This window comes from Dendrobates tinctorius, unplaced genomic scaffold, assembly GCF_039654945.1.
Source record: "Dendrobates tinctorius isolate UK_male_01 unplaced genomic scaffold, ASM3965494v1 ptg000097l, whole genome shotgun sequence".
NCBI classification, from domain to species: Eukaryota; Metazoa; Chordata; class Amphibia; order Anura; family Dendrobatidae; genus Dendrobates; species Dendrobates tinctorius.
In genome coordinates this window covers 18597498-18617999 of record NW_027361765.1, presented here as the reverse complement: position 1 = coordinate 18617999, position 20502 = coordinate 18597498, and the positions used below count along the sequence as shown (strand labels likewise).

The 20502-nt window shown below is 40.2% G+C and overlaps 1 protein-coding gene across 2 annotated transcripts in view; it reads right to left on the bottom strand.

The window, feature by feature from the left end:
* Positions 1 to 20502, bottom strand: part of THSD4 (thrombospondin type 1 domain containing 4) — a 1135048-nt gene that overhangs the window by 795821 nt on the left and 318725 nt on the right. For both annotated transcript variants that reach the window (XM_073586946.1, XM_073586947.1), the window contains one exon: positions 15177 to 15558. In XM_073586946.1, the coding sequence (XP_073443047.1) occupies positions 15177 to 15558 (382 nt within the window). The remainder of the gene's footprint in view (positions 1 to 15176; positions 15559 to 20502) is intronic.

The window sequence follows — 20502 nt, the reverse complement described above, 5'->3', positions numbered from 1 at the left end:
CACAAAGCAGATTTATTCACCAAAGGTATCAATGTAATCGGTAGCACGTTATGGCCATGTCTTTGCTTTACATTGCTAAATCCGGCTGACAGGTTCTCTTTGAATGAAATCAAGTTGTGTAAAAGTACAATGAGCATTTCACGGTCACTGAATCAAGTTGTCCAATAACGACATGCAATGTAATTAGCAAGGTCGACAAAATCGGTGATAACTTGATGATCACTTGCAGCTCTACCAATGGGCTATGATTAACCATTTAATTTAATCCATCAACTACAAAAAGATGTAAAAATATAGTTACAGTTTTATACCTTACTAGATAGATCTTATATTGTGCTCATTTAGTCAAATTAACAGATACGGAGTAGATAGTTAACTAGAATGATATTCTGACTAATTAAAAAGATATCACATTTCACATCACAAATTACGATTTATTCTTGGCTTGCTTATAATTTTTTAGCAACTGAACTTTATGCAGATAAGTGAAGACGCCCTTCCATGGTATAGTGAGTGCAATTTAATAGCAGACATAATACACTATTTTATAACTTCTGATTACCCAGTAGACTTCATTGATTTTGCATTTTACTCTTGACATAACACTGAAAAAGCCAAAACTATGATGAAGGGCTTAAGTTAAAAACTTCATTATTACTTCATGAAAATGATTTTCTTAAGAGTGCTTCATCTGTGCAAATTGGTAATGTTGAAACCTCTGAAAAAAAAACACAGTACACTTCTGTTTTTCTCCCTGTCAGGACACATTCAAAAAATCACTTATTTCCCGTTGTCTGTGATTTATTTGGTCAGACGGCAATTTTTTTCCACCCATGCGGTTTTACAAGTATAAAATAACACACCGTATATTTATTCTTGTCTTTTTAAATCTACTAAATGTATAAAATGAGTTCCCCATCATTAAATATTGTGCTTGGGTATTATTTTAAGGAGTGGAAATATTTTACAGAACACACATATATATGGCTTCAACCTTAAAAAATGCTATTTAGGATTGATAACTTTTGGTATAACAAAAGCAACTCTAGCATTATACATCATATGTAGGGTTAATGTGTGTTAACAAAATAGAATAGGATTATATTGCATATATATATATAAATATCTATATAGATACTATAAATATAATTGATTCTGGTTTACTTAAATTATAACCTAACTGACAAAGATAGGGGGAGCTTGGGTCTTGGCTACCCTAGTAATGTCTGTAACATAGACTTAGAATTAAGCTGCCTCATTCAACATCTCTTGGTTGTGGTCCTGTGGCCAAGTGAGAATGAGACAAACAAGACCCTCTTTCTTGTGAGTGGTGAGGTGATCATTTACATTAAGCAGAATTATTTTTCAACATTTGGTAAGTATCTTATTCACTTCACCTAGCAAAGAAAAAAAGTTTATTTAATATTGGTCATTCTAACATTTAAGTGACATTCAGTCATCTGCATTACCACGGGCAGGGCCGGACTGGCCATCTGGCAAATGCCAGAAGGGCCTGTCTGGTCATGGGCTGCCTTGTCTGCTATGTTGTGATCAGAATCGTTGTTTTCAAGACACCCATACTGTTAAGAGTTGGGTGCACAAAGTCGCTGACTCCGTCACTTACCGCAGCAGGCCACAGGTATAAGAAATATTGGTCTTGTAGTAAATCTTCCTTTCCTCCATCCAGGGTAATATTAGTAATATATCCCATCTGGTGCTTGGGGTCGGGGACAACATGGGTCTGTGTGATTTCAAATGCCAGGACTGAATTTCATTTCCAGTCCGTACCTGACCATGGCTCATGTCGGGAACCACATCTTTTGAAGTGACCTGAACTCAACAGCATCACATATGCCTATGAGACTAATGAGTTTACGTCAGGAGATTTTCTTGACAAACACACCAAATAAGAATGACAAAAGTTTCTACATTATAGGACACCGGCAGTTGGTCAGGAGACCGGCAGTCAGTCCGAAAATTACGGTAAGTACTCAGATTGTGATATACAGACATCTGAATTCGGCCATAATTACTGTTGCCATTATGATTGGCATCACTTATGCAGATTCTATTAGCTTATTGTTTTGAATAAAATAATAATAATAAGTAATAAGTATTTAGTAATAAGAACTAATAAGTAATTAGGAGTTATAATATAAGTAATTGGATACATTTTATGTCACTGGAGTTCCTGTGGTCATACAGTTACACTCTGCAGTCTATGAGTCTCTGGAAGTTAGCATTTACAGAAAAAAAACAAAACTGTAGTTATAGACAATGTCTAATTCAAAGACTATTCCAGATCTCTTTGTAGAACTGCTAGAAATTATTTGTATTATTTGGTGGGCACTTTAGGGCACAAGATGCACAGTTTTCTGGAACTAATGTACGAAAGAAACAGTGGGATTCAATTGAAACAGGGGAACCAAAGTATTACTTATCCAGTTAAATGTAGTTGAGTTATTTAGTTTGGAAAAACATTAGCCAGGATGAGCATATTGGCCATCTGCCAAGAAGAACAAAACTGGCTCTCTAGTGCCATCTATTGGTAACCACCCTGCAAGTCAATGTCTTTTGGTCACTACACAGCAGGTTACTGGTTAGCTTGGTTTGTAGAAGATACCTAGTCAGGCGTTGAGAATAAAAAGCCTTTTCCTCATCATCTTTTCTGAACAATTGATTCAAACAGCGCAGCCCACCCACGTATTTATCCTACTGGATCCCCTAGTCAAGTTTCAAGGCTCTTTTAAGTGACTAAATATTGACTTACAGGATAGTTACCTATAGGTAGCACTAGACAGATTTCTTCCTATTAGGATCATGTAACACAACCGTGTAAAAAATCGTCCAGAGTTTCATCCAGAAAAGTGGTAAGATTTTTATCTTACGTGTCATCTGTGTGTAGTCCATATGCAATTCGTTTTTTTTTTTTTTAATTAGCAGCTATTAATCATTTACAAGACTACAGTTTCTAATGTATCAAAACAACCATATCCTGAACGGATATCAAGAATGTATCAAAAATATTTATAACTTAAAAAGTCAATTTATTAACCAATATTAAAACAATACATATAATGAGTGCTCACAGATCAAATCTGAAACGGTTGGGAACAAATAGAAACTCGTTGGATTTACCGTTTAGGCACTTTAGCACCGCAGGGTCTGAATGAGTCTTTTGGTTTTGGGGCGTTTCTGAAATTTCAATGATATAATCAATATAGTGGAAACTTTTATTATTGGGGGGAGAGATTTTTTTATTTTATGTTTTAAGATGTTATGTGTCTAATTATGGTGCATTATTTTTTAGATATATGCCTTTCACATTTAATCGGTTTCGATGCTCTGGTTCTATAAACAAGATCCGTACCTGTCATATTATATCGGTCCTAATGCTTCTTATCTACATACAAGGTGAAGAGATGCCATGTCATTGAGAAGAAGAATTTTGAAAGAATGGCTGTAGTTGACATTAATTGGACTCTTGATGCATGGTCATATGTGGTTGAAACATGACCTTGAGTCGACTAAATTGGGACTGTTTTCAGTCTGCTTGAATAATGTAAAAAGTTTATTAGTCCTAATATTTTCAATTAAAAATCCTTGTATGTCAATGTTTGCACTTTATGTCACTTTTAATTTTAGCACTGTTTAATTTAATATTGATATTAATATGATTTTATTGATATAGTATGGTTTTGCACACAGCACTTTATAAATGTTTATATTAAAAATCAAAACCCCCAATCAAATTTATTATCGCCAAGTACATATTACATATATACAAGGAATTCTATGTGGCAAAGAGGCAACATAATATATAACAACAGATACGACAAGTAACATCTAACAAGACAGATACAGTATATAGTCTACACATGACGATTTAATTGTTGAGCAGAGTGGATAGAAGCTGTTCATATGGCGGTTGGTGCTGCATTTGGGGACTCTGAAGCGACGTCCTGAAGGGAGTAGTTGGAATGAGGAGTGTCCCGGGTGAGAGGGATCGGATGAAATTTTCAATGCGTGGGATCGAATACTCTTATCATAAAGATCCTGGATTTTAGGCAGGGGGAACCTATAGAATCATAGAATCATAGAATCGTAGAGTTGGAAGGGATATCCTGGGCCCTCTGGTCCAACCCCCTGCTCAAAGCAGGATTCGCTAAATCATCCCAGTCAGATGTCTGTCCAGCCTCTGTTTGAAGACTTCCATTGAAGGAGAACTCACCACTTCTCATGGCAGCCTGTTCCACTCATTGATCACTCTAACTGTCAAAAAGTTTTTTCTAATATCTAATGTGTCTCCTCCCATTCAGTTTCATCCCATTGCTTCTAGTCTTTCCTTGTGCAAATGAGAATAAAGTTGATCCTTCTACAATGTGACAGCCCTTTAGATATTTGTAGACAGCTATTAAGTCTCCTCTCAGTCTTCTCTTTTGCAAGCTAAACATTCCCAAATCCTGCAACCTTTCCTCATAAGACAGGGTTTGCAGACCGGTCACCATTCTGGTCGCTCTTTTCTGAACTTGCTCCAGTTTGTTGATGTCTTTTTTAAAATGTGGTGCCCAAAACTGGACACAATATTCCAGATGAGGTCTGACCAAAGAGGAGTAGAGGGAAATAATGACTTCACGTGATCTAGACTGTATGCTTCTGTTAATACATCCTAGAATTGCATTTGCCTTTTTTGCTGCTGCATCACACTGTTGACTCATATTCAGTCTGTGATCTATTAGTATACCCAAGTCTTTTTCACATGTGCTGTCACTTAGCCCTATTCCTCCCATTCTATATATGCTTTTTTCATTTTTATTGCCCAGATGTAGTACTTTGCATTTCTCCCTGTTAAAAACCATTCTGTTATTTGCTGCCCACTTCTCCAGTTTATTTAAATCTTTTTGAATCCTCTCTCTCTCTTCTCTAGTATTAGCTATCCTTCCTAGCTTTGTGTCATCAGCAAATTTAATCAGTTTACCCTCAATTCCTTCATCTAAATCGTTGATAAAGATGTTGAACAATACAGGGCCCAGGACAGAGCCCTGTGGTACCCCACTTGAGACATTCTTCCAACTGGATGTGCAGCCATTTACAACCACTCTTTGGGTCCGATCACTAAGCCAGTTATGAATCCACCTAACAGTTGCCTTGTCCATTCCATACTTAGTCATTTTTTCAATAAGGATTGTATGAGAGACTTTGTCAAATGCTTTGCTGAAGTCAAGATATACTATATCTACAGCATTTCCTTGATCCACCCAATCAGTGATACCGTCTTGTCTTAGAAGGAAATTAAGTTAGTCTGACATGACTTATTAGTTACAAACCCATGCTGACTCTGTTTAATCACTTCATTCTTATCCAGGTATTGACATACATGTTGTTTAATTATAATTCTCTCTGCTGTTCTGAAAGTCCTTTGTAAGCAGAGTTTGTCATGCGCAGTGGCTCCCCCATACCAGACTATCAGAGAGGAACAAATCACAGATCTGATGACAGCATTAAAGAATAAGATCAGCAGATTCTTAGACAAACCATATCTTTTCAGCTGACGCAGGAAGAACATCCTCTGTTGTGCTTTTCTTATAACAGCATCCACATTTTTCCCCCATTTAAGATCATGAGAGATGATAACACCAAGGAATTTGGTCTCTGTGACCCTAAGAACCACTTCGTCATGGATGTAGATTGGAAGTATCTCATGTTGATCTTTCCTAAAATCCACAACCATCTCAGCAGTTTTTTTAGTGTTGAGTACAAGATTATTGGCTATACACCAGTCACATATTCTTTTCACCTCACTCCGATACAAGTCTTCAGCATTTCCCCTGATGAGACCAATCAGTGTCATATCATCGGCAAATTTCAAGATTTTTACTGAGTCTGCTGAAGAGATGCAATCATTCGTATAGAGAGAAAACAGTAACGGGGACAAAACACACCCCTGAGGTGCCCCGATGTTTGTGACCAAGGTGTCCGAAGTGAATGGTCCAACTTTTACACTCTGTATCCTGGCTGTCAGGAAGTTATAAATCCACAAGCATAAGTTGAGAGGGACTCCAAGAGCTACCATGTTCTTATGAAGTAAATTCGGATCAATGGTATTGAACGCTGAGCTAAAGTCCATGAAAAGAATCCTGACATATGAGTGCAGTTCATCTGTATGATCCAAAATGTACTTCAGTGCCAGATTGACAGTGTCGTTTGCCGAACGATTCTCCTTATAGAAAAACTGAAGCGGGTCCCATAGCTTCTGCGTGAATTTTATCAGGTGGGACATCATAATTCTTTCGAAGACTTTCATAGCTACAGATGTGAGTGCTACTGGTCTATAGTCGTTCAACTCAGAGGATCCCACTTTCTTGGGGACAGGGATAATTGTGGAACTTTTCCAACACTGAGGTACAACGCACTCTTTCAGTGACACATTGTATATATTTGTCAGTGTAGGGGCAAGCTGGGTAGCACATACTTTCAGACACATTGGAGATACACCATCAGGGCCAGGTGCCTTTTTGACCTTAAGTCCCTTCAGGATGCGTATCACCTCTGCCTCGGAGATCACTACTTGGGTGTTGCACAATAAATGATCTTTATATGAACAGACTGAGGAGCTTAGAGATGAATAACCACTGTGTGTAGAGCTTGCCTCAAATCTGCAGTAGAATTCATTTAACTCTGCTGCCAGACTTCTGCTGGGGTTCACTATAGTGGGGTGGCTTTTATAATTGGTGACCTCTCTTAATCCTCTCCATGCAGATCTAGTATCTTTTGATGAGAACCTTTCCTCCAGAATCTTTGCATACTCGTGTTTGGCTAACTTGATCTCTTTAGATAGCGAGTTCCTAAGTTTCTTGAATTCAGTAATATCGCCTGCTTTATAAGCCTCCTCTTTTCTCTTACGGATCAACCTGACTTTATTTGTAAACCACGGCTTGTTGTTTCCCCGAAAGTGGACAGATTTGGATGGAATAAACGTGTCTTCACAAAAACTGATATATGAGGACACTGCACCAACCCATTCATCCAGACCTGAGCCTGTTTCCTGGAATACCTCCCAGTCCGTGCATTCAAAGCATGCTTGTAGTTGCAATTTTGCCTCCTCAGACCATGTCTTCTTTGTATAAACTGTAGGTTTGGATTTTTTCAACCTTTGCCTGTAGGCTGGAAGTAAATGAATTAGACAATGATCTGAAAAGCCCACTGCTGCTCTCTTCACTGCCCTGTAGGCCCCTTTTATGACTGTATAGCAGTGATCAAGCGTATTGTTCTCTCTCGTGAAGCAGTTTATATGTTGAGTAAATTTGGGGAGATTCAGGTTGAGTTTTCCTTTGTTAAAGTCCCCCATTACGATCACAAATGCTTCTGGAGATCCTTTCTCCCATTCTGATATTTTGCAAGCTAATTCACCAATAGCAGCTTTAACAGATGCTTTAGGGGGAATATATACTGCAACCAGAACCATAGATGAAAACTCTCTTGGAAAGTAAAATGGTCTACAATTGAGTGCAAGGTACTCTAGATCTTGAGAGCAACCTTTTCCCAGTATGTTAACATCACAGCACCAACTAGAGTTGATGTAGAGACATACCCCTCCCCCCCTTTGTTTACCTGAAGCTACACAATCACGGTCAGCTCTGTAGATAACAAAACCAGGTAGATCCAGACTGCAATCAGGGATGGTCTCATTCAACCAGGTCTCAGTAAAACAAAGAGCAGCTGAATTGGCCATATCAGATCTCATGTTACAAAGTAAGCTCAGGTCCTCCATTTTGTTAGATAAGGAACGGACATTAGCCAAGTGGAGTGAAGGAAGAGCTGTTCTGAACCCTCTCCTCCGAAGGTGTGCCAGGACGCCTCCTCTCCTGCCTCTCTTGCAGTACACCTCCACAGGTTTCACAGAAGTAATGGTATTATTATGAGATAATTGATTTAGTATATGCTATTCACTTATTTTTATCCACATTATTAATTATTATCGTGATATCTGCTGCATTGCAGCAGATTTATATATATACACATTAACCCCTTCATGACCCAGCCTATTTTGACCTTAATGACCTGGCCATTTTTTGCAATTCTGACCAGTGTCCCTTTATGAGGTAATAACTCTGGAACGCTTCAACGCATCCTAGCGATTCTGAGATTGTTTTTTCGTGACATATTGGGCTTCATGTTAGTGGTAAATTTAGATCGATAATTTTTGCGTTTATTTGTGAAAAAATCAGAAATTTGGCGAAAATTTTAAAAATTTCGCAATTTTCAAATTTTGAATTTTTACTGTTAAACTAGAGAGTTATGTGACACAAAATAGTTACTAAATAACATTTCCCACATGTCTACTTTACATCAGCACAATTTTGGAAGCAAAATATTTTTTTGTTAGGATGTTATAAGGGTTAAAAGTTGACCAGTGATTTCTCATTTTTACAACAAAATTTACAAAACCATTTTTTTTAGGGACCACCTCACATTTGAAGTCACTTTGAGGGGTCTATATGGCAGAAAATACCCAAAAGTGACACCATTCTAAAAACTGCACCCCTCAAGCTGCTCAAAACTACATTCAAGAAGATTATTAACCCTTTAGGTGTTTCACAGGAACTAAAGCAACATGGAAGGAAAAAAAGGACATTTTAATTTTTCCAACAAAAATTTTCTTTCAGCATCATTTTTTTCATTTTCACATGGGCAACAGGATAAAATGGATCCTAAAATTTGTTGGGCAATTTCCCCTGAGTACACCGATACTTCATATGTGGTCAAAAACCACTGTTTGGGTGCACGGCAGGGCTCAGAAGGGAAGGAGTGCCATTTGACTTTTTGAATGAAAAATATGCTGGAATATTTAACGCTTGCCATGTCGCGTTTGGAGAGTCGCTGTGTGCCTAAACACTGGAGCTCCCCCACAAGTGACCCCATTTTGGAAACTAGACCCCCCAAGGAACTTATATAGATGCATAGTGATCACTTTGAACCCCCAGGTGCTTCTCAAATTGATCCGTAAAAAAAAAAAAAAGTACTTTTTTTCACAAAAATTATCTTTTAGCCTCAGTTTTTTCATTTTCACATGGGCAACAGGATAAAATGGATCCTAAAATTTGTTGGGCAATTTCTCCTGAGTACACCGATACCTCATATGTGGTCATAAACCACTGTTTGGGTGCATGGCAGGGCCCGGAAGGGAAGGAGCGCCATTTGACTTTTTGAATGGAAAATTAGCTCCAATCGTTATCGGACACCATGTCGCGTTTGGAGATCCCCTGTGTGCCTAAACATTGGCGCTCCCCCACAAGTGACACCATTTTAGAAACTAGACCCCTTAAGGAACTTATCTAGATGTGTAGTGAGCACTTTGAACCCCCAAGTGCTTCACAAAAGTTTATAACATAGAGCAGTGAAAATAAAAAATCATTTTTTTTCCTCAAAAATGATTTTTTAGCACGCTATTTTTTATTTTCACAAGGGTAACAGGAGAAATTGAACCAAAAAAGTTGTTGTCCAGATTGTCCTGAGTATGCTGGTACCCCATATGTGGGGGGGGGCACTGTTTGGGTGCACGGCAGGGCGCAGAAGGGAATGAGCGCCATTTGACTTTTTGAAATGAAAATTAGCTCCAATCGTTAGCGGACACCATGTCGTGTTTGGAGAGCCCCTGTGTGCCTAAACTTTGGAGCTCCCCCACAAATGACCCCATTTTGGAAACTAGACCCCCTAAGGAACTTATCTAGATGCATAGTGAGCACTTTGAACCCCCAGGTGATTCACAGAAGTTTATAATGCAGAGCAGTGAAAATAAAAAATCTTTTTTTTTCCTAAAAAAAATTTTTTTAGTTGCCAATTTTTTATTTTCACAAGGGTACTAAGATAAATTGGACCCCAAAAGTTGTTGTCCAGTTTGTCCTGAGTACGCTGGTACCCCATATGTGGGGGGAACCACTGTTTTGGCACACGTTGGGGCTCAGCAGGGAAGTAGTGACATTTTGAAATGCTGACTTTGATGGAATGGTCTGCGGGCGTCATGTTATATTTGCTGAGCCCCGGGGTGTGCCTAAACAGTAGAAACCCCCCACAAGTGACCCCATTTTGGAAACTAGACCCCCCAAGGAACTTATCTAGATGTGTGGTGAGCACCTTGAACCCCCAAGTGCTTCACAGAAGTTTATAATGCAGTGCCGTGAAAATAAAAAATCATTTTTTTTCCCTCAAAAAAAATGAATTTTAGCACGCAATTTTTTTTTCACAAGGGTAACAGGAGAAATTGGACCCCAAAAGTTGTTGTCGAGTTTGTCCTGAGTACGCTGATACCCCATATGTTGGGAGGGACCATTGTTTGGGCACACGTCGGGGCTCGGAAGGGAAGTAGTGACGTTTTGAAATACCGACTTGATCGAATGGTCTGCGGGCATCATGTTACGTTTGCAGAGCCTCTGATGTGCCTAAACAGTGGAAACCCCCCACAAGTGACCCCATTTTGGAAACTAGACCACCAAGGAACTTATCTAGATGTGTGGTGAGCAGCACTTTGAACCCCCAAGTGCTTCACAGAAGTTTATAACGCAGAACCGTGAAAATAAAAAATCTTTTTTTTCCTCAAAAAATGAATTTTTAGCTCGCAATTTTTTATTTTCACAAGGGTAACTGGAGAAATTGAACCCCAAAAGTTGTTGTCCAGTTTGTCCTGAGTACGCTGGTACCCCATATGTGGGGGGGAACCTTTGTTTGGGCACACATCAAGGCTCGGAATGGAAGTAGTGACGTTTTGAAATGCAGACTTTGATGGAATAGTCTGCGGTCGTCATTACGTTTGCAGAGCCCCTGATGTGCCTAAACAGTGGAAACCCCCCACAAGTGACCCCATTTTGGAAACTAGACCTTCCAAGGAACGTATGTAAGATGTGTTGTGAGCACTTTGAACCCCCAAGTGCTTCACAGAAGTTTATAATGCAGAGACGTGAAAATGAAAAAATCATTTTTTTCCACAAAAATAATTTCTTTAGCCCCCAATTTTTTATTTTCCCAAGGGTAACACGAGAAATTAGTCCCCAAAAGTTGTTGTGCAATTTTTCCTGAGTACGCTGATACCTTATATGTTGGGGTAAACCACTGTTTGGGCACACGTCAGGGCTTGGAAGGGAGGGAGCACCGTTTGACTTTTTGAACGCAAAATTGGCTGGAATCAATGGTTGCACCATGTCGCGTTTGGCGACCCCCTGATGTGCCTAAACAGTGGAAACCCCTCAATTCTAACTCCAACCCTAACCCCAACACACCCCTAACCACAGCCCTAACCCTAACACATCCCTAACCACAAGCCTAACCCTAATTCCAACGCTAACCCTAATTCCAACCCTAACCCTAATTCTAACCCTAATTCCAACCCTAACCCTAATTCCAACCCTAACCCTCTTTCCAACCCTAACCCTCTTTCCAATCCTAACCCTAACCCTCTTTCCAACCCTAACCCTCTTTCCAACCCTAACCCTCTTTCCAACCCTAAACCTCTTTCCAACCCTAAACCTCTTTCCAACCCTAACCCTCTTTTCAACCCTAAACCTCTTTCCAACCCTAACCCTAACCCTCTTTTCAACCCTAACCCTCTTTTCAACCCTAACCCTAACCCTCTTTTCAACCCTAACCCTAACCCTAATGGAAAAATAAAAATATTTTCTTTATTTTATTAGTTGTGCCTACCTATGGGGGTGATAATCGGGGGGTTTATTTACTTTTTCTTTCATTTTGATCACTGTGAGAGTGATCAAAATGAAAGAATGGAATCTGCAGCCGGCAGATTCGGGCGGGCGCACTGCGCATGCGCCCGCCATTTTCTAAGATGGCGGCGCCCATGAACCGGACCCGCCGGACACCGGGAGCGACAGGGGGACTTAGAAGGTGCCGGGGGAGGTGAGAGGGGGTGAGGGGGTTATCGGAATCTGGCGGGGAGCAGAGGGAATGGGAGGGGGGCAGATGATGACAGCGGCGGCAGATCGCCGCTGTCATTCAGTTGCGGGGGGGCGATCGCCGGTGGGGGGGGGTGGAATCGGTGTCTCCAGCCATGTCCGATGCTACAGCAGCATCGGCCATGGCTGGATTGTAATATTTCATCAATTTTCATTGATGAAATATTACTATCGCTCTGATTGGCTGTTTCACTTTTAACAGCCAATCAGAGTGATCGTAGCCACGTGGGGGCGAAGCCACGCCCCCTGTGGCGAAGAACAAAGCCCCCTGTATCTGCGGGTCGGGTGACCTTTCAGTGACCTAGGTCACCCGACCCGCAGGGGGGCTTTAAAGTCATAACGCCACATAGGCATCATGGGTCGTTCTGGCACGACTTTTCATGACGCCTACGTGGCGTCAAAGGTCGTGAAGGGGTTAATGCACTGCACTTTATACATCCGGGATGTGCGCATGCACCCTTGGAGTCTCTCCAGGCCTCCTATGTCTGGCACCTGACGTGGGCGCCTGTCTTCCGCCCGGTCACTCCGGTGTGGAATGCAGTGCGCTCCATCAGCCGGAGGTGGGCGGTCTATTGTGGGAGCTAACGACATAGCCGCATGTGCCATGATATCCTGGCTTATATGTGAATAGCGGTCACTGTGTCAGTACATCATGTGATTCATGAGCAGAAACTGATTGGATGGTGGGCATTTACAAACAGGGAAATCCCCCGGCTTAAAACACGCCCCTTTTGAAAAAGGAACGCCGAAACGCGCATCAGGGGACGCGGTGTGGGTCCCGACACAGCACTACAGGTAAACTTCATACATTTTGCATATTTATGGTGGGAGATTATTTCTCGTTTCATTAATTACTCACATCCTCAAAGTAAAATGGGTTTGGTTTACGGTTTGCACACAGACACTTTATTGTCATGGGATGCATTAGAAGAGGTCTGGGGACACGAGATGAAAACATAACTCTCCCTCTGTACAAATCACTCGTCAGACCACACTTGGAGTATTGTGTGCAATTTTGGACGCCGGTGCTCAAGAAAGACATTACTGAACTTGAAAGGGTTCAAAGGCGGGCTACTAAAATGATAAATGGAGTTGGTTCACTACAATACCCAGAAAGGTTATCAAAATTAGGTCTATTTACACTAGAAAAGAGAAGACTTAGAGGAGACCTAATATATATGTACAAGTATATCAGAGGGCAATACAGAGATCTCTCCAATGAACTGTTTGTACCAAGGACTGTGACAAGAACAAGGGGGCATTCTCTTCGTTTAGAGGAAAGACAATTTCTGCACCAGCATAGAAGAGGGTTCTTCACAGTAAGAGCAGTGAGGCTCTGGAATTCTCTTCCTGAGGAAGTGGTGATGGCCAACTCACTGAATGAATTTAAGAAAGGAATGGATGCTTTTCTTGTGAGTAACAGTATAGAAGGTTACGAATAACATAATATTATAGGTAGATGGTTGACCCAGCTTAGGGGAAGGAATTTTTTTCCCTATGGAGAAAATTGGCTTCTACTCTGTGGGTTTTTTGCCTTCCCCAGGATCAACAATGCAGAACAGCTGCACTAAAAATAGGCTGAACTAGATGGACATAAGGTCTTCCTTCAGCCTTCAAAACTATGTTACTATGTTACTATGTAAGCAGTAGTCAGGCGCCATGATATATTTTTTGGCTGCATATAGACACTTTGTTACTGGCAGCGGTCTGGAGTCTTGTTATTTAACTATTAGTATACTGTTAATGACTTAGCTGCTTTCTATTTGTTTACAATTCTGTGCAATACTTTAAAAATGATAACCATGAGCATTTTTTGATATGAGGTATATATGAGTTTTTATACCACCTAGCGCTATATGTAATCATTTTGCTTTGGCTGACTGTGTTTGTTCCCAACCGCTTCTGCTTTGATCTGTGAGCACTCATTATATGTATTGTTTTAATATTGGTTAATAAATTGACTTTTTAAGATATAAATATTTTTGATACATTCTTGATATCTGTTTAGGATATGGTTGTTTTGATGTTTATGTGGAATGTGACCCTTTTATGAGGTCAAGGACTATTATGTTTAAAAGTTTCTAATGTAACAGAACTGCAATGTATCCGTAAAAATGACATGCTCTACTGCAGCACCCAATTTGTTGCATGCACACAGTGACTTGAATAGGTGAGTCATCCAATTTCTGGAGGAAAATCGTGCATAGGCTGGGGTGAGACTTGCGAGTACAATGCGAAAAACTTGCGCAAGTCTCTCACATCAATACCCGCCACTGCCGCTGGCACTCGGGACTGGAGTGTGTGACTGCATAGAAATATATGCAGCCGCACACTCCGGCCCAAAGTGCTGGCGGCAGTGCCTGGTATTGTTGCAAGGGACTCAAGCGAGTTTCTCGCATCACTCTCGCAAGTGTGACCCCGGCCATACTATGATTTTTTTCTTACACGCCAAATCGGTCAGTGAAAAAAAATCATTTATCTGCACTGGCCAATTGAATAACATTGGTCTGAGTGAGATCCATTTTTTTAAATCACTTGGACCAAAAATAGAATCGTGTGCACGAGCCATAAAAAAGAGAAATTTTGCATATGTTCTTCCAGGGAGCATGGCCTGTAAAGACTCCCTCTCTGCATCTGCGCACTGCTTACTACCCCTCTAAAATATGATGAAAATAGTTGTCTTGTTTCTTTCATTGGCAGAGAATAGGTTTAACTAGTCGTCTTTTTTCAACTTCATTATTTATGTTCCATTTTATCTGCTTGGTTTTTTTAGCACACATTGAAAACAAGGGACTGTAAATGTAAAGGCTCTCATACACACCAGATGTATGTATGTCACTGAACTGGCCTGATTTCAGCAAAACCAGAAGACCATCAAATATGTTTGACAGCCTCCTCACTATTCCCGACACATACGGACAATATGAACACCTTCTCCAGTTAGCCAGGGGCTTACTCAACTCTCCCCATTGAGAACAAAAGAACACTTGGCCAAATGTTTATGTGTATGGGAGAGTTTGGAGAGATATACAGTATATTGGACTAATGAGCATGCTCAAAAGTTTTGAAGACTTTAAGGGACATTAATTTTAATAAGAAATCGAAATCAACAGTTTCTCAATTATATTGTACCAATGTAACAATCCACTGTTAGCATTTAGGTTATAAAACATTGTATTTGGTTAGTCTTATTGAAAGCATGTGTTTTGCACTTACATCTTTATTGCACAGTTTATACTGTTTGTAGGCTCCAGTACATGAGATCGCTGTAGTTCCACGTTGCACTTGTGGATTATTTCTCAGTAGATTGACTGATGCTCCTTGTACGGGAAGCTCGGGGTATACACTTTGGGATATTGGTTGGTTCTGAGACAGGGGTGGTAGCCATTGATTTGCTGCAGGATTTGCTTCTTGGCGAATGCTGCCAATGCTGTAACGATTCTGAACTATAGTTTGTCCATGGGTGTGCTGCCTTCCAGGCTGAGACTGTCTCCTTTTTCTTGGTCTGTCTTGACCTGTGTCGCTTTGCAGTGGTAATATGTAAGGAATTTTTCCATATCCGTAAGATCCTGGATTAACCGGAGTCCTTGTTCGGTTTCTAAATTAGAACAAACAAAAATATAAAAACTACAGTTGAAGATGTGTCTTCAATATCATTCATGTTTAACAGACTGCAAACATTAAAGTCATGGCAAAGCCAAATAATAATGTGATACCTGTTTGAAAGTAACACAGGTCAAATTTTTATTGTTTTTTTCCACCATTAGTACAGATTTATTATACTAAGAGTAAAATGTGGGGAGGATTATGAATATATTATTAAAATTGTCTCAGAGGTCACTGGCTAGGTTTCTCCACAATTCAGTCATAGCAAGATTTTTGCTACAAACAGCGCTCAGCTCCTTCCATAACTCATTCAGAATGCACAAAAGCGCTGCTACCTGTCCATGTATTTGAAAGGAGAAGCATCCATTGTAAAATGACTGAGAGATTACAGAGGAGGTCATTTATGGCAAATTCTCAAGATAAATTTGGTTCATCTTTCTCCCATGCCACTTGAACGACGGTTATAAGCAAATGTCACCAATAAGTACTTAAAGGGAGTTCATCACCCTCAAAATGCATTTTAAATGGGTTATAGAGTGTTGTTGGGGACTTAGCGCATATAACAACCATATTAGAACTGTACCTGTTACTGGTTCAGTGCCTGAGAAAATAAATTCTAATTCATATGATGAAACTTCAGTACACACTTGGTGTGGCCAAGAGTTGGTGCACATTTCTCCACATTTGCATATTGGGGTCCTTCCCTCACTTCTGATTGATAATGCTAGTTCCCCAGAGTGACCACTGTCGGAATGCTGCTGGCATATGTGCTGTCACATGCTCATGCTGGGGTCATGTGTGCTCTCCTCCCTGTCTCCTTTCTTTGGATGCCATTTGCTGTACTTCTGGGTGTATTATTGTAGCGAGTGTCATCAGAAGAAGTGAGGAAGGCCACTGCCTCTGGGAAGCATGCATTGTCAATGATAAGTGGAAAGAAGACCCGATAAGCAGATAAGGAGGCATAAAGGTGAAAAAAAATTTGGCAAAGACAAGGGTGCACCAAAACCTCCTCACTTGCATATGATTTAAGTTATTTTCTCAGGCACTTTACCAGGCACAGGTACAATGCTAATATGGTTGTTATTTGGGCTAAGTTCCCTACAACAATGTACAGTGCATTTAAGGAGAACCTGTCATCAGGTTTTTCCCATGTTACATAGGGCCAGAACCTGTACACCCTCATATAAAGGAATCTAGAATCCAATCTATATGTCCCCAATCCACTCTCCATAAAATAAAAAATAGCTTTTATTACACTCACCTACAGTGTGGTCCGGTCCAATGGCAGTCGCTGGTTTAGAAAATGCCATTTTTGTGCTAGCAGTACTTTTTTACTTCTACGTTGTCATAAGAGATGGAAAAACCTGCAATGTGGCACTATTGTAATGCTATAATGTATGTGTATCTGTATGCAATGCTATTTAAATTACTAGCTCTGGGAAATGGGCCAAGACGGCAGGATTGTATTTAGGTGATAAATAGGGTTGATTATGGAAGTGCAGCTCAGACAATTAAAGCTAATGTTAAGGTGGATGAGACATACAAAAAATAGGCGGAAGCAGTTCCATATATAATTGAGGCCTTTAATGTCCACTCGTGATTATCTCGATCAGAAATTAAGAAACTTCATAATTTACTTGCTGTTAAAATTCTTCTGTGTTCCTGAGCTACCACATGTGGTGACATGACCCCCAGCTCCTCACTTCCTGCTACAGTTCATTCAAAGCACAGAGATTTCCTGTCTGTGCTTTGAAGAAAGCAACAAGAAGCTCTGCAGTGAGCTGAACAGTGGTATCATGGGGGCATGGCCTGGGATTCTTGGAAAGATTACACTGAATTTGGATGTACACATGGAGGGAGAACACACTGCAGGATCCCCACAGAACAAGTAATCTTATCAGCATGTGACTTCATCCAAAGGCAGTGATGTTGGGTGTTCTGGAGTGCTAGATTACATCATACATGAATACAGTATATGACTCATTTCTCCCATACAGTATAATAAGCCAGTGCGGGGTCAATGTCAGCACAGGTAACATTTATTCACTACAGTAGAGTGTCAAGACAGCACACTCAAGGTGGAGTGGGATGAACACTAGGAAGGAGAACATGTGTGCGCAGTGATTTATCCATCTTGAGGTAGAGGAGGGGACAGATTAGGGTTTAACAGGCGCATAGTAAGGTCAGAGACCTTGGCCCCTCTACCTTCAAGAGTACTACCCCGGGGACAAGAATAGTTAGTCCAAGTTCAAGCGACTGGTTGAGGCCTCTCTCCCTTAAGACCATTACAGCGTCACATAGTCTTTGGTATTTATACATAGGCTCTCTGACCATCAATTAGCCAGTGGAAGTTTTCATTACAGCAGGATCCTACCTATCCATATAATTGTGGGCTATCACCCCAGGAGAGGTTTCATATTAGGTTTGGTTTCCAGCAAAGAGGGTCTCCTTGTCATTTGCTGTTGGGCACGCATGAATTGGCCAATTTATGCACTCATTTTAACCCATTTTCTACAGCAGTAATGCAATTCCAATTTGATAGATTTCATTAACACCATAAACTAACTTATTTTTTTCTCAGGTTTTGAAATCTATCATATAAAATAATGCTATTAACCTGCAGATACGGCGTTAATATGCAGGTTAATAGGGTTCTGACACTGTGCACTAAGAGCCCTGCTGCCGGGAGGAATTTAACTTTATTTCCCGCTGCAGTGTTCGGCTTCCAGTCATAGGGGTGAGCCAGCAAATTCACTAGATTTTATAGAATTGTTTTTGCGGTAACCATACCACGTCAGTGTGATAACTGTAGAGGAGTGGGGGGCATTAGTATCAATTTCAACAATTATGTGTGACCAGTGACCGGTATTGAGACTTTGCACTATGTATTTAACTCTGCTGAAATCTAAGAAATATTGGAATAATATTTAGCAGTATAAAGGAATTCAAGTGTTTAGAAATCCTTATTTCTAAGAATGTGAACTCCCTCATAACCAGCAGTGGAGTCTGTGAAATCCTAGAATTATACAAACGTGTATTTACTGGCATAAGAACGGATACGTTACAATTAATTTGAACCCAGAGTTATCTTACCAAACCCCATTTTCCTTTTAACCAGTTAAATGTACTCCCACTCGATACTACCAAAAGCGTCTGCAGCACAGAATGAGAGTGCTGCCTGATTGCCAACCACATCTGGAGGCAATTACAAATTGATACATGTCTCAGATTTATTACAGTTAACCCTTTTTATTAAATATTGTCCACCTTCTTAAAATTTATTTTTTTTAAAAAAAATGTCATGTAAGGCCCAAAGGTAGGATGGAGGTTATTCTGAGATGGACTACTACAAAATAGTTCTCTGTTGTAAACCAACAATGTACCTTCAATACCATCAAGGCGGCTGTTCTAGCAAATTGAATCCACTAGTGCATGAAAAATTTACTGAGTATGACCTTTACCATTCCGCTCCGAGAGGAGAATGAATACATCTTTTTGCAGACATCAATTGCACATTCATTTCTTTTTTGAACATGCATCTTTTAGGTTCCTGTTCTCATGGATATCTTGTATCTTTCCACGTAACATAAAAAAGCAAAATAAATGACATATAGATCTGCCCAAGTTTCATTAGATCTCATAAAGGACAGCTCCCATCCCTTACCAATTAAATTGCCTAGTAACTGTACCTATAATGGAAAAAAAACAATATTTTATTGCTCCTCTGACAAAACGTACACCTCCAGTCCAATACTTAGTGTAATAACTAGGAATCCTTTTAGGGGGGAAGTAAGCTGACACAGATGAGTATTACAACACCCCTGTAATCTTCTGAAGAGCTGCCAAGCTGAGGATAAGTTTAGTATTCGTTTACGTTTCATAGCCATTGGGGCCTCATAATGAATCACTGTAATGCTCAGATCTGTGAAGTAAGGTGCTGATTTGGTCTGTCAGATCCTATCTTATGTCATCCCTTCTGGAGAATTCACGCAAGTTCAGCTGTTGTTGCTCTTATATAAAAATGCTGTGGGACATAATGCTTGTGACTGAGATTTCGCTTTTCTCCACTGTTGTGTAAAATGGTCAAAATGTTTCTGGATCTGTGAAAACGAATAAGTGTAGATGAAATGATCCAGTGCTCTTACCCCTTAGGCAAAAAAAAGACTACAAGAGAAATGTGAATAAATAAAAAGATGTCTACATTTCAATGGAACCTTTCACCAAATTTTTGATGTTGAAATGGAAAAATAATGGACACACAATGTAACAGTGGCTGCAGAGCAGAATATTTTTTTTTAATTTCACCTTTCTGATGCAGTTATAGTATCACGCTTATTTCTGTTATGCTCAAACATAAGTATGTGCCACGGGGTTACCGCAACAGAGAGGAGACAACAGCGCCTGATTGTTCCTACTCCTGCACTGAAAAGAAGCATTTCACCTTCTTTTCAAATGGTGTTAATTTCTTTTGGCAGAATGGGGGATAATCAGCCACGTTGGGAGCTCTGGAAGTCTGAGCTCTCAGCTGAGCATGGTTAGCCACTCCTATCCCCTTTATAATCTGAATCCTGAGTGAAACACATCGTCAGAGCTAGCTTATGCTGCATGGCTTGGAGGAAAGTTGTTTTGATGGTTATAAGAAGGAGTTTGGAGGAGTTATCTGTTCTTGTTGCGTGGGTCTGTAAGTGTGATAATTCCCTTCCCTCCTCTTACTTTGGTTTTTCCCAATCCACCACTCCCTGATGTATTCCTCTGTTATATGTGAGTGAATATTTGTAAGCCTGGTATTTTCAGTTACACTTGTTCATGTTGCCTTGTTTGTCGGGTTGTTGTACTGCGGTGAACTAATAATATAAAAAACTGTTATTCCACTCTGCAGTCACTATTACATCGTGGTTCCAGTTAAACATGAAACTGTTTATGAAAGTCGTCTTTA